This window comes from Manduca sexta, chromosome 4, assembly GCF_014839805.1.
Source record: "Manduca sexta isolate Smith_Timp_Sample1 chromosome 4, JHU_Msex_v1.0, whole genome shotgun sequence".
NCBI classification, from domain to species: Eukaryota; Metazoa; Arthropoda; class Insecta; order Lepidoptera; family Sphingidae; genus Manduca; species Manduca sexta.
In genome coordinates this window covers 6316199-6332615 of record NC_051118.1, presented here as the reverse complement: position 1 = coordinate 6332615, position 16417 = coordinate 6316199, and the positions used below count along the sequence as shown (strand labels likewise).

Below are 16417 nucleotides of genomic sequence, written 5' to 3'. Positions count from 1 at the left end.
CTAATAAGTTTTGAATAACTATAAGAAGAAACGTACCTACAGATTGTTCGAGTCGTGGAAAGCGCCTATGCATAAAAAAATAGCAACGTTACTGAGAACTAAATAGTAAAAAAGCACTTTGCAGTTGACGCTGATTACCACTTGGACTTTAAAAGTTATTACCTAAGACATAGACCTTAGCCTTTTGTTTTACAGCAAAATAAGTTAATATTACTTAGCGGGCTTAGCAAAATAAACATTTGTGAACAGTAGTTACGGTGTCATTGTTCTGAGAGTTACTGACGTGACATTTTCAAATTTACACTAATGGCTGTTGACAATTTATTTGCATATTTACGCGTCTAATTATTTAACATAATTAATTGTTATATCTAATTTCATAACAGTTCGTTCTATCTCCTCTTTAACACTTAAAATAATAGAGGTTCGACTGTCACCGTTTGTTGTAAAATCCCGTTTTTCGAAACTACCAGAAGCTATTAGAAGTTTTTATTTCCCCAGTGAACTATACTTTTGTCATGTATTCCAAAGGAACATTACCTGAATTTTGAAACGTATTTGAAACTACTACTTAAATATGTTTGGTGATATCATTTTACCAATTTTTAATCTTAAAATTTTTGAGCTTCTTTATTTATTAAATTAACTTATATTTTTAGGTATTTTAGATAAAATCGGTCTCCAGAAGTGTTTAGAATGAGGGCATGATTTTTATTGCTGATATAGTACATAATAAGGTTAGAAATAAAACAAAATCATCTAGGTTCAATAAATACTTTAATTTCATTAAAATTCGATTTCATATTACTATAACATGTTAACATGACGTATTTCTAGATTTTACGTTTCGCTTTTTTGTCTCATAATAAAATAAGTACTTAAAGGCACCTTAGGTTACACTTTATGGAAAAACAATACAAAATAAGTACAAGTTGAAGCTGTTAACTTGACAGGTAGAATACAGATTAAAAAATATTTGTATAACTGGTCGCGTTCAAAATAAAGACACAAAATCAAAATACATACAAAAAAAACTTTATATTTTAATATTATTACAGCTACAGAGAAGTTAATATTTTTTACTGTATAATATTTTTAAGAGTGCTCACAGATTTTTTATTTTTTACCTGTTTATAATAAAAAATCGTACTAATTTTTAAATGTCAAACATTGTTCAATGAGCAGTTTTTGCGACGTTCACAAGTCAAACATACACAGGAATGTAACAATTTATAAATACTTTTAAAGGCAAAGGCAGAACGCGATTCAAACATTGCTTTTATTAACCGACGAAATAAGGAGGTTATTGATTTGTCATATTTTTCATCCAACAAACATGTTACTATTTGGGAACTGCTTAAAATTTTAGATTACCTATTATATTGCAGAACATTACCAGTGTTAAAAAATAAAGTACATAGACAATATCTCCTAACCGCTTTAGTCGACCTGACCTAAAATTTTCTATTACGGTATACATTGCCAGTGTTAAAAAACAAAGTACATAGACAATATCTCCTAACCGCTTTAGTCGACCAGACCTAAAATTTTCTATTACGTTATACATTGCCAGTGTTAAAAAACAAAGTACATAGACAATATCTCCTAACCGCGCTAGTCGACCAGACGATGCCTTAAATAGAGGCACGAGTCGTGAGCACACTCGTGATTGGTCCATTTAACATCCAATAGGATGTTTCGCGTGATTCATCCTAATCAACGCTCTTTGTCCATTGGTTTGCATGTTGCAAGCGGTTACTGCAGTGGCGAAGGATAATTTTTTTGAAAGGGAACGCAACACAACATATAACCGTACTAATGGAGATAAATGCGGTCCGTCCATCGTTTATTTATTTATTAATTTAAAAACCTCCAACGAAGGATACACGGCATGTAAACAATGTCGTAGTATTTTTACAATTAACATCGTTGTAATGATAATTAGATTTTATACAAATTAGTAAAAGAGAAGCCGGCAGTAGTCTTGTTATATGGACTCTTCACCACTGAGCTACTTTAAACTTTCGTCTCATTTATCTAGAGAGCTCTAGCTCTAGAGAGCACCCATCTAGCTAGAGAGCTCTGTTCACCTGTGCTCATGACTTATGTCGTTTATTGCTTATATTTGGTATGGCGTCTATTTTTAATACCTTGTGCCACAATATTTGTACAGTTGCAGGGTACTTTCATAGACGTGGTTTACAATAGTCTACCTTTAGGGATGAAAAACGCCAATGTCAATAAACGAAGCCATTGTAAATCTTCGATCCGGTCTTAAGAATAAACCAATTAAAATAATGCATTTGTTAGCATGTCGAAAACTTTATTGTCATTGATCCATTCTCGCGATCAAGCCAAAAATGTTTAGGACAGTTTATTGAAAACCGCGAAAATAAAACCGGGTGAAAAGGAACCAAAATTGAAATTAGCCATAGTTTATAGCCAGACCACGAAAATAAAAAACCTCGCCGTGTTGTGCTTAAATACGGAATTAATATGTTACACTAATAATTCTAACTTTATAAAGAAACGTAACAAGTGACGCTCTTAAGCAAGTTTTTTATTTCCCTGGTCAGGCTATAATTGCAATCCAGATCTTCAGTATAATTATGAATAGGTAGTAAATTATTTGTGTGTAGATAATGTAATGTTGGTTTATCTGGAAATCATTTTTGTTCCTTTTTACTAAAGAATTCTCTGTTTTACTGAAATGTGGGTAGACCGACAATTGGAAATAACGAACACTTAATTCTTACGAACGTTAACAAGTTAAAACAAATACATTAGTGCTTTTTAATATTATTTTTTGTTTTTTCGCAGTGAGAGTACAATTTCGTAACAAGCAAATTCGCATTTCCTCATTATAATCACAAAGATATAAGTTTTGTTGGTTAACATTAAAGACTTAGCGATGTGTAAAAATATATTATTTTGTGAGCTAATGTACCCTTCATTAGGCACCTAAATATTAGGTGGTGATAAGTTTTTAAATCTAAAGGCAAGTGTAACATTCAGCCTAAACAAATATATTTCTACACGTCACAAAGTCCGACAATACTATAAAATAACAAATTATAGTACAATTAGCACTTATCACATAATTTGCAATACATTTGCATTGCATCAAGATAATAGGTAACATGTTATACAATTTGACAGCTGTCAAACTGTCACTGTGGCTTACAATATTTTGTAAACAATTTCATAACACAGTACTTACAGCATAGGTAGTCATATTTAGCCAATATTTTTTTAGCTAGATAACATTAAGTTACATTGTCCAAAATAAAGTTTTCCTTAAATTCAATTCACAACTGTCACACTGACAGTTTTGGCAGCTGTCAAACGCAATATAGCAATGTGCAGTGATCACAAACCTCTTTTCACTCAACGCACTTAAATAAGATTTATAACACATAAGTACACATAGTACGGTTCCGAATATATACTATAGTATCACATGGGGTATACACATTTGGTAAAATGCAATGTGCGATTTAATTTATGTTAATTGTGTTTATATATTTTATCGCAAAACGCAATTCAACTTGAAAAGATTCTCAATACTATATCAAAATGGAGATTTTTTTGGAAACATTCACTAATGACTGCTATTAAAATATTGTGTTAAAAATACACTAGTTTTCTATTTATATTAGGCTCTCTCCAAGCGTTCAAAGCGCGATCATCGCCAGGTTTTCGGGTTTAATAAGTCAAAAAGCGTTGGTATGTAAACAATGCTGTGCAATAGGGTGTCTACGGGCTCTATTCATAGATGTAACTGAATTGCGCCCTCAAGTGCGTTATAGCTGAGACGCTGTCAAGTTAGTCAGCATCTTAAGATTGTTGTTATTTAATAACAGATATCAACATCTCAATTCACAGCATATGACGGATTTGATAGCTGAGTTATAGTTAACAGCGGCATCTCAGCTGAGGACAAGGTCTTAAATATCAACTTAAGTTTGAATTGTTAAATAGTTCAATACATTAATTGTCAACTTGAACTCCAACTCAAAGGTGAACTTCATTTATTACTGCGGACCTGCGAGTAACAAACTCTGAACGCCTGTAAACCTAAAAAGCAACAATTTTAGACCCTAACTAGCCTTTCTATGGTACTTTATCCTCTAAACCATTTTTTACGACAGAATAATATAAACACAATTCGCATAGTATTTAAGTATTATACGCTCTTCCCCGCTTTCCCCAGAGTTGCCTTACACACATAGCCCTTGAGAGCGAGCACGCCCCTACACTTTATGTGCACCTGGTACCTCGCACACCAATCCAGGTTGTTGCAACCCACTCCCGTGTCTGATAGGGTTTTCCCTGCGGCTAGGGAGAGTAGATCTGTAAATAGTATAAACAAATTGATTAGTTGTAGATTTTGAAGGTTATGTTTCAGTGTTTTGAACTCCAGCCGCCATTAGCGACATTTTCGGACAGATACGACTTGGTGACCTTAAAAAAAATATGCGTATTCCGACCTAAAACGCCGGCAACGTATCTGTATATACCCTGGTATTGCAGATGTCTATGGGCGACGATCACTTACTATCAGGTGAATCGTATTATCATTTACTCCTACATCATAAAAAAGAGTAATATGACGTGTAGGTGTTATATGTGGTTAAGCTCAACGCCTATGAATAATAACCATATGATTCAGCACTTTTGATAGCAAATTTAAGCAAGAGCACACTCCACACAAACACAGATGCACGTGTGCGTGCGTGCGCGCGCGCTGTTGTGTGTGTATGTGTGTAAGATCACGCTCTTTTGTGTGTATGTGTGTGAGAGCGCGCTCTTGTGTGTGTATGTGTGTGAGAGCGCGCTTTTGTGTGTGTATGTGTGTGAGAGCGCGCTCTTGTGTGTGTATGTGTGTGAGAGCGCGCTCTTGTGTGTGTATGTGTGTGAGAGCGCGCTTTTGTGTGTGTATGTGTGTGAGAGCGCGCTCTTGTGTGTGTATGTGTGTGAGAGCGCGCTCTTGTGTGTGTATGTGTGTGATAGCGCGCCTGTACATGTGTGTGTATTTGCATGTATGTTTAGAGCATATGGTATACCTGGAGGGTCGGCATGCGTGAGCAGCTGCACGTCGTTGTCCTTGCAGAAGGCGTGCAGCGCGGGCGGCACGACGCAGCAGGCGGCGAGGCTGATCTGCGCGATGGCGGGCCGCTCGCGCGCCCAGCCGTGCAGCCGCCGCAGGCACCCGCCGCCCACGTCCGCCACGCCCAGCTGCAGCACGCGCCCTGACACGCAATCAACACTCGTGTAGATAGGGTACCATAGGCTTCGGAGATGAAGAGGGGAATGCTCATTTACCAGATTAAAAAAAAACTTGCGTGTTGTTTGAAGTTAGAAAATTGGAAATGGTAGGCCTAATCAACCTAAGGGTGAGTTAGCCCCGTCTAGCTAAGTCTAAGAGAATGTCAAGTTAAAAAATGTTGATCTACTTCAACCTGCTGCTATCCGACTCCACTGTACGGTCGGCGTAAGCGCAACATACTTTTGACCCGACCACGACGGAGCAAAGAAGGGTCATGATTTAAAAGTATTTCAGAAAATATTTATCTCAGTTTTCACAACCGGTGGGCTTTCAACCTCGACATTCTCAAAACATATCGAATCAAGACAAATCGTCTTAGAAAACGCACACAAAATGTCGCCCAACGTGGGATTCGAACCCAAGACCTCCCGTCCACTGACCGTACTACATTATACTGCCACTAGGCCAAGAAAGCGACAATACTATGATTAGATAATACCTTGACAATAATAATTTAATATAGATAAATAAATATGTGACTATAAAAACCACAGTAATTAACGCATAATAACCAATGATAACGTATCATAATACAATAATACTACATGTCATAAAAAAATGATTTCAGATAAAACCAAAATTATATATGTAATGGAAATTATTGATTCCTTCCTAACCGAATTTCGGCCACAGCGGCCAATCTCAACGGATATCAGACAAGTACGCAGCATATATTATAGTGCAAGTGTGTGCGCAATACACAGGTGCACTCTCTGTTCCTTTACTCTCATAGTCCGGTGAGACGGCTATCCGACATGACCGGAGAGAGATCAGGCGCAGGATTAACGGCTTTACATGCTTTAATAATGGTAAATAACAATTGAAGCAATTATAATGGACGTACATTTTTTAACAACCATATTTTTTTAATTATTTAAATACTGTAAAAGTTGACACAGCAAAGTCGTGCTATAGAAAAACCTAGTTAGCACTATTTAGCCCACTTAAATCAAGGCACTAGCTTATTTAACTTACCTTTTCTCACATAATCTTCTAACACAGCCCACAGCACTTTAATTCCGGGCAGTATCGCTTCGCATTTGCGCGCGTCCGCCTCGCTATCTGCCTCCATTTCTGATGTAGATATGCGGGCTGTAAAACATAACAACATAAGTATATTATTTTATACTCAGATAAAAATGTGGTTTTCCGTAAACGCAAAGATTGATTATGCATGAATTATGTTTTATGCTTCAATACCAAATGAAATATTGCGAAAAAAAGTTCAAGTGGAAAACAAAGTAGTTTGGGTTTTAGAGAAAGTTTTCATGTTTTTTTTTCATTTCACTAAAAGAAAATACTGACATAGTTGTTAGTAAACAAAGGTCTATTGATTTATTATCGAGTAGTCCAAAATGAATAGACGAAAATAGACATTATTTCATGTGCATTAATGTGTCTTTTAAAGGACGGTCAGCAGCCGCAATAATAATTATGCTGGTAATTGAAGGATAAATAATGAGTTAATCCAAGTTTTAAATAAAGAAGGGACTCAACTTTGGCGCCCAACGTGGGCCCGTACCCCCAAACTTACCATTACTACTGAGCGATATCGGTGACGCTTTGGTTGCGTAGTTGTTTCTCGTGTTGCCATCATCGTTGTCTTCTCTGTTTTGTAAGTCCGGGTTATATGAGAGGATCACGTTGTCTATATACTCTGTTTGTAGAGCTGAGAATACTGAAATAATAAAATAAATAATCTATATACACAATATGTATAAAAATCTAAAATAGTGAGACTTAGTTTTGAGTTCATTTCTCAGATTAAGCTAGAAAAAAAAATGTGTAGCAATTGATAAGCTCCTTATCTCATGATGGAAGAGATATAACCTCGGCAAAGCGTTGAAGAAGTAGTTGCACCACCGCTGAATAATTCGGCGTAAAATCATGTGCATATGATATAATACAGTAATATAATAGTAACAAATATTTCACGAATACAAAGTGAATACCGGCGATAGCTTAATTGGGTGTGGAGAGGACTGCCGAGACGAATGTCCGCAGGTTTAAAACTCAGGAGCACTGACTTTTTTTAAATTATGTGTGTAATTTTTGTGAATTATCGCTTGCTTTAACAGTGAAGGAAAACATCGTGAGGAAATCTGCATACCCAGAGGTTCTCTAGAAATTTGCAGTGGCAGTGGCACAATATATATAATACACGGCTGATATTATTATTACTTGTTTTCTCAGGGCTATCTCGTTATCATTCAAATCAATTTCCTTGTGTGGTGTATTCGTATATTTTATCAGATAACAATTCAATGAATAATGATTACTTGCACATTTTGTCAGTAGCAAACGATGACGCAACGCTATTAACCAATAAACAATGAAGTCAATCTGCTAAGATTCAACAATAAATTGAATTTTAAGGAGTGAAGTCAATCAGTTGCAGATTCAACGGTTGGTGGAAGCTAGTGGTTGCTCTGGACACTTAGTTATAAAATTGATTTAAAGTACCAAAATGACTCCCTAATAAATTTCTGGGTCCGCGCCTGCCCCGTAAACTTTCATCGGCCGAACATAAAAAAAAATGAATGCGGTGCCGAAGTTTCAAGACAAGAAATATTTTTTACAAAAGACCAACAGAGGAAATAATGTTTTAGGAATTCATAAAAAAGAGATTTAACAGGAACATAACATTATTACAATTAGACTATAAATATAGCAAAGCTGAAAAAACCACGCCGTGTACGTGTTCAAGGACCTGGTTGATGCTAGTCATTACGAGTAGTTACTATCTTTAACCCTCAGACGAGCAACTTGCTCGTTTCGCTATACATATAAATATAAACAAACCATTCTCCAAACACTCAATCAAAGCCGTAGTACTGTCTTCGTCAATAAAAATCTTTACACCAATCTTGAGATTTTTCCTTTCTTCCTCTGCCATTTTCTTGTGCACATCGTCGTGTGGTCTCGTGATGACCACGGCTTGAGGCTCGTTCTCCTTCGACACCACCATGTAGGAAGTGTCTGGTTGCTCCGAGGTCCCGTTTTGAAGAGGCAGTCCATTCTGAGATCCCCATTCTGACAGGGTGAGTTTGATGCTTTCTGAAAGCTGGAGAGATTTGATTTAGTAGAGTATTTGGCTATTTTCGCGTTAAGCAATATATAAGAATTATATAGACGGTTGAAAGGCTAAATGACATAAGCGACATTTTCTTTTTCGAAAATTTTTAACTAGGTTAAAAAACATAGAAAAACGTGCTGATTTTAAATACGTATGGATCTTACTGTTGCAATAAAATGTCGCTTACGCCAATTGACATAAGCGACGTTTTCTTTTTCGAAAAATTTTAACTAGGTTAAAAAACATAGAAAAACGTGCTGATTTTAAATATATTTGGATCTTAGTGTCGCAAAAAAATGTCGCTTACGCCAATTTACATAGGCGATGTTTTCTTTTTCTAAAAATTTTAACTAGAATAAAAAACCTAGAAAAAAGTGCTGATTTTAAATATATATGGATGTCGCAAAAAATGTCGCAAAGTCAATTAGTCGTTCAACCGTCTATAGTAATTTCTATCCTAAATATTCCACTCTACCTATGAGCACCTGAATGGGCTAGAAGCCACTTAGTGTAAATTTCCTTGAGTGGGCACAATTTAATTATATCATTAAGTACCTCTTGTCAACTTAATTGAATGTGCTTCTATAAAGTATTTTGATAAATAAGTAATCATGTCTTTTAATATTCATAACATTTTAACATGTTAAGATTTTTTTATACACGCACTACAAAGTGAACTATCTGCACCTGATGGTAAGTGGAGTAGGAGTCCAATAGAATGTCATAATTCTGTCGACTGTCGAGAAGAGCTCGACAGTCGACAGAATTATGACGGCCTGTAGAAACTGGATATACACAGGCTGATCCTGGAACGCGACACACGTTCGTGGGCTCCTATGGCCGGTTATAACAATTTGTGAAAGGTGGTCTCTATCCGGGCGAATAAAAAATATCTCATATCTCCAGCAAATTAAATGGTAATATTTTATGTCAAAGACTAAAACTCACTTAGGTGGGCCACTATGGCGGATTTTAAAACCTTGTGTACAGTCGATATGGTGAAATATATCCTGCCACCGCAAATATTTTTTATTATAATTTAAACCCGTCACCTGCCGCTTAATAACAATATTCTTTGAAAAATCTGACACAAACAAAGCCTATTAAAGGAATTCTGTTGATAGACAATGAGTATATGACCATAAAAATGGATATTTAACAGGATAAATGCTCAACACTTATCCGCCACAAACTACGTGGGTGACCAGGATAATGCTTATAAAAAACGCTCGTCATGCCACTACAAAAATTATTTACCTGATTTCGTGCTAAAATAAATAACGAGTCATGGTTTTTATGACGAAATATTTTATCATTGCATCATAATTTCTAGAAATATTTCTGTGCAAATAATTTTACGGGTAATAATACGGGTTTACGTTGGCTAGAAAAGGATCATAAAGAAAATTCCTCTTAATCCTTTTATTTGCATAGAATTTTTGCGTATCTGTTTCTAACAGTGATTTTTATTGTTATTTCCACAAAAAATAACGTTGTAATCTCACCCGCATACACAGGAACTTGTTATGCGTGATATAGTTTAACTCTAACTTGCTAATCGTAGATTAATTACCCACCCAGAGGCAGTAGCCAAAATGCACTTGCTATACATTATATCGTTTAACTCTAATTTGGAATTCGTAGATTAATTTCCCACCCAAAGGCCTTTTTACCCTCGTTTACGCTAATAGAAACAAAAATATGTATGGGGCAAATCTGTCGCTTGAATAAGTCCTATACATAATCCAATATCGAGTTGGTCTTAACTTCTGAATCGAAATAGCGTAAAATTATATATAGGTACCTACATATAAAAGGTAAACCATACAGCTAATATTGTATAATATTTGTTTACTGTAGAAATAAACATTATAAACTATACAACCAAATATGAAAACCATAAATCATAATCGTTAATATCTATGGTAAAATATTGGCGGGAAAAGGACAATAAAACTGAACACGTGTAATGTTCATTACATTGTCCAATAAATCATATTCTACGGCTGATGTTATGACAACAAGCGATCGTTCGTGTTGTCACCATTTCCTTTGAAATATTACCATTGTACCTATAGGATATAGATGGTAAATGCGCATTGAAATACTTCGTCAGGTAATTCATGTCTTAGAGAAGGTTCTGCGCAGCTATCTTGGTGCAACAAAAAACCCAGGGTCGTCACGTATACGCCAAGACCACCGCGGGTTTTAGTTGATATGCCGGTAAATGATATACAGGAGTTAGGGACTCGGTCCAATGCTCGCTCGGATGATACTATACTCCCGAATGCCAACATTTTGGGCCGTAAGACCGGTGAAACCAACGTACCTGATCCACTCATCCCCCAAGTGGTGGTATGAATAAAAAAAAAGGCAAACCGTGTCTGAATGTTTTAGGAGCTTCATTATATTAAATTTGGAATACAAATTGAATTATAATAGGTCTTTACGATAGTTAACTCATACCGTCTTAAAACGGCCAGATTCGACAATAGCTGTATTATTATTTTGTCTAATCGCAATTCTGTAGAAATTGGACGTGATATTTAATTATTCCTGTGGATTCACGCTGACACGCGATATAATAAATAAACATATGATGACGCATACATTTTGCAAAACTACTTTCTGCAATGACATTCAATATTCCAAATATGTATTATATCTGTCAAAAAGTAGAAAGAAAATTCTCAAAAATTCAGAAATTATTCATAACTCGGTACATACATGGGAGTGATTCGAATATCCCAAGGGGTGCTCTATCTCTGGACATCCGCTTGTTACTATTTTCTGAGATACCCTGTATAACAGTATAAGTAGATCAATTAAATCTAATGTAATTGTTTATAAATGCGAATGTTACAGCTAAACCACTGAATGAATTTTGGTACCAAATTAGCTTCTACCTAAAGAACGAACATAGGCTTTTGTATTCAAATATTTGGGACACATATTTGGGTTACATCATTACATGACGCTGCAAACAAAACGATTTAACTAGAATAATACTATACGATTTTTTTTTTAATAAGTTTTTTACAACAATAATTATAGGGCAATGGACGTAGATATCTTTATTGTCATTTATCACCTCAATAAACCTATCATCGTTCATCACTGAACATAGCTTCCTAAGTGGGCGCCAACCACCACGGCCATGAGGCCGCAAGTATCTGCAATTTTTAAGTCGTCGTTCTATTATTATCCAGCAGTGCCTTACCCGTCTACCTATCGCAGTTTCCACTCCACCACCTGTCTGATCGAACATCATTCATTACTTATCACGTATAACGCCTCTATCAAAATAAAATACCTTGATATGTGTAAAAACCTTAATATGTGCTACCTTGTGGTAAAATTCTTCTTGCCTTAAAAACAATGATTTAACGAAAAGACAACAGTCGCGCCTCCATATCAGGTGAGTTTTTCTCGTCGCCATATTGTGGTAAAATATAGAACTTTTCTTGCAATAATAACGTTAACTAATGAAAACGCAATCGCGCTTCTAAACCACGTTTATTGTTTTTCTTGTCAAACTATAACATCTATCGTACTTATAAGTGTATAATCTAGCAAAGTTGTTAAACACATACAGCATTCATATTGCTCATAATCATTTGCGTTGAATATGATTCATAGTTTTGATATCAGAATGACTTGCAACTTTAACCCATGAGAGCGAATGTATAAGATTGTGGTAATACTGTGATAATACTAAATGTTTATTTTATGGAATTAAAATTACTTCTAGATAAGTAATTTAATAATATCAGCCCTGTATTTTATTTTGCCTGGATTAAGCCTTAACCCACCGCGCTAGCCTAGTGCGGATTGATAGACTTCACACACCCTCAAAATTCCTATTGAGAACTTCTCAGATATGCAGGTTACATCACGATGTTTTCCTTCACCGTTAAAGCAAGTGATATTACACATATATTTTTAGAAAAGTCAGAGGTGTCTGCACTTGCGATTTGAACCTGCGGACATTCGTCTCGGCAGTCCGTTCCACACCCAACTAGGCTATCGCCACTCAACGTTTTAGCGCGTACATATTAATGTAAAAGTACATAGTCACAACGGCATCGCGGTTAAGTTGGTTTCGGAATGCTTTATCAGTTTATTCAAAAAGCGTCGTGTGTAGTCTATAATAAAGTATCAATGTTTCCCTTTTTAATATAATATACTCATACATATTTCCTTGTTAGTCTGAAGGTAGCTTAGTACGCAATGAATCTAACCGTTTCTAAGTTCTGGTTCTCTAGGTTTTGACATTGGAGAAACAGTTTCTGTAGATTTTTCGATGGAAAAGACACAATTCCCATGGGAATCTAATTTATGCTGGATATGGTGGAAGGCTCGCCAGTGGCTACGGATTTTTCGCTAGGAAAGGCAGCTATTGGAAACAAAAAAAAAATTGCCCGAATTCAACGAAAAACCGCCACGCGCTACTGCTGTAAGAGCGGCTTTTTCTAGAGTAAGCAAAAACATTCCTAGGGTAGGGGTTGCAATACTTTAGCCACGGAAAGGATCGCCTCGTCGCAAAATTAAATACGATCAAGAAAATTTCGTATTGGTGTACTTATTCTGCTTACCGCTTTGCGAAGAAAACATGTGAGTTTCTATATAATTATTAGTATTTTGATATAGTTTATGTAAACATACTTTTAGATGACCATTCATGTTTAACTCAATGATAATGACACATTGTATAAATTTATTCATTGTCATTTTATTGTTATTAGATACATGCATGTTTGTGTAGTATAATTGTTAGACTATTTTACATAAAACAAACTAAATGATTTATGACTTATCTAATATTTATGTTAGAAATAAATTCATATTTATTGAAACAAAATGTGTATGATACAATTTCTTTATAATTTTTAAAGTAAAAATGTGAATACGGAGAAGTTAAAAAAATGTATGATTACATGACCATTTTCAATAACAATGCACTTAAAAAAAAAAAAGGAAATCCTAAAGGATATTGTTAAACAGTTACCAGTAAAAGCATCATTTATTCATCATGGTTATTTTAGTTTATTCTTTGTAATCCTACTGTCATGAAGTTAATATAACACAGGCATATTGTCCATTCTACTCCGTATAGATATATAATAACTTGTAATAGGCATTTGTAATTTAAAAGATAAGACATTTTTAGTTTATGATGTCATAAAAAAATTCTAATACATCATCATATAATTTGCTGGTGGTAGGATATATATTATATCCATCCATATAGTGACCACCATACACAAATTGTTATAACCGTCCATAGAAGCCCACATAAGTGTGTCACATTCTGGGATAGCCTGTGTATATTCAGTTCCAACAGGCCAGCATAATTGTGTCGACTGCTGCAATCATCTCTCATCAGTCAACATTCTATCCGGCTCCACTTACGATCAGGTACAGATCTCACTTTGCCCCACCCATATAAAAAAGCTATTGTTATTATTGCTATATGGTTCTAGTATGGTAGATAGATAAAAAAATATTAAGGCTATAATTGACACATAGTATAACTTTGTATATATATAAACAAATAAGTATGCATCCATTTGTGAAATATTGTAGCCACAAATCCAACTCAGAAATATACATTTCTTCTAGCAAAGAACTGATAATTCCGCTGGCATCTAGTATACAGTTTAATAAATGTTTATTAACCAATGTGGCATGCATATATATAGAAAAGGTACCTTTTAAATTTATCTTTAACACATACCATTTTATTATAATACACTATGCATACAAAGTCTAGGAAACAAGGGAAAGATTGTGTTTATTTTTAAATTCAATATTATTTTGTTTTATACATCAATAGAAAAATAATTTAATACTCATTTTAATTTTGCAATTTAATAAAAGGCTTGTTAGTGAAAAAATAAAAATGTATCATAGACATACCAAGCAAAATTATATTGGTTATGACTCTTATAAAGTAAAAGTGTTCTAGATATGCCCTTGTGGCTTTAGTTGTCAATTTATATAATTATGAACGAACTTTTAATTTATGTAGTTTAAATTACAGATGATATGATATGAACACATAAAGAATGAATATATTGTGATAGAGTAACATAGGCATTGGGAGATTCTGACCAGTTCTCTGAAATACTGGCTCAGCATAAAATGGAGCTACAATTTATGTGATCAAGCAGCAGGTTTGCTTAAGTTTGAAAATATTCTAAGCCTTTGGACTTTAAAGGAATATAAATTAGTAAAGGAATTCTGCAAGTCTCAGTCACTATACAAAATGTTATGCCACTGCAGTCTTGTTACACAATCCATGATTAAATTGATCTACAGCATGGCCATACCAATTTGTAATATTTATTTAAATAAAACTTTTTTTGTAAATCAAAAAAACAACGCAAGTATAATAAATTAAGCTAATTATGATGTAATATCAATATTGAAATAAAAAAAGTAATAGTCATTGCACTCTGCAAATACACAAAATAATTATAATAGGTAACACTTTAAAATTAAATCAAAATAAGGTCATGGTTTATTGACTGTGATACCAAATATGACCTTTTAGTGTAGTTAAAAATAATCATGGTGTCTCAAGGCCTTTAATATAAACAGTATAGATCTCTACTGAATCAATTGAGTTGTGCCATTACATCATAACTACATGAAAAAAAAACACAAAAGTTATTAGCAAATATCAACTATATAACTATAACACTAAGAATCAGGAATTTTGCAGTGCAGTTTGTCTATGGGAAACATTTTCCTCATACATAACATGCACAAGACAACATACCTCTTCAGTCACATTCTGCCCAGCCTTCTTCTTGATATCGATCAGATTTAACACATTTCCTGTGTTTATTGTCACTTTAGAGGCACTCTTCAGCATCGTGACCAACTAGATTTAATTGTTATTCTAAATTTACGGCCTTACACACACTCAAGGTTACCGGCAGAACCTCAACGCAAAAAAAACTTCTGACAGTAAATTTAAACTATAATGCGGACAAACACGACCGACAGTGCCGCTTGGGCTGCGATTACACACTGGCCTTGCCAAGGAAAATTCATAATTTTTATTCCAGAAACGGATACGCGAACGGCTGACGTATTGCAAATTATGACGAAATAGTACAAATTGGCGATTTAAACATTTTATTTACTAGATGTATTCATGTAACGCGCACTTAGAATAACAAATTACAATATTTGAGTCGTGTATTTTTTGTCATATTTTTTTGTTTTCTTGGTTTTCTAGCATGGAACAAAATGTCAAAAATATTTCTGACAGTCGACAGAATATGATAAAGCTAGAACAAAGACCCCAAGGTCATCAACATTAAATTAGTGAGCAAAGAGAATAATATTATATTTATTGAGCATCTCTTACACAACGCAAGTCCAATAAATCGATTCCTATTACTATATTTGCTACAATCGAGATAATTATTTTATAGTTCACTGACAATACAGGTATGAAAGAAAGGCATTTTATAAATAATAATCATAGCCACATTAAATTTTAAAATAAAGGATTAACACCTGACACTAAACCAACATACTATTTCATTAAAAAATTATCTTGATACTTTACATAAACTAGTCTCTAATTAGTGCATTTAGTATTCGCATCATTTGCGCGGTCGATTTTAAAATCTACTGCAGAGACCAATAATCTACAGAATTTGATGCTTGATAGAGTTGAACAAAAAAGTACCGAAGTGAAATCAATAATGAATCCTTTCGGCTAAACAAAGTACTATTGGGTACTTTACTTTAAACTTTTATCAATAGGGTTTGAATGAGCCGAAAGATAGATAAGTCCCAATTTAGATAGCTAGGCAGAAGCTGTCTCGTATATCACTACATAGTATAAAACAAAGTCGCTTTCTCTGTCCCTACGTCCCTTTGTATGTTTAAATCTATAAAACTACGCAACGGATTTTGATGCGGATTTTTTAATAGATAGAGTGATTCAAGAGCAAGGTTTATATGTAAGTATAATAACATCCATTAAATAG

At 34.5% G+C, this 16417-nt stretch overlaps 1 protein-coding gene across 1 annotated transcript; it reads right to left on the bottom strand.

Annotated features, from left to right (window-relative positions):
* Positions 1-758: 758 nt before the first annotated feature.
* Positions 759-15689, bottom strand: LOC115450851 (glutamate--cysteine ligase regulatory subunit). The gene is made up of 6 exons (XM_037440861.1): positions 15190-15689; positions 8132-8393; positions 6864-7007; positions 6305-6421; positions 5067-5252; positions 759-4353 (listed from the first exon to the last, which is right to left on the bottom strand). The coding sequence occupies exons 1-6, from the start codon at positions 15283-15285 to the stop codon at positions 4187-4189; spliced, it is 972 nt and encodes a 323-aa protein (XP_037296758.1). The 5' UTR covers positions 15286-15689; the 3' UTR covers positions 759-4186.
* Between the last annotated feature and the right edge of the window lie 728 nt (positions 15690-16417).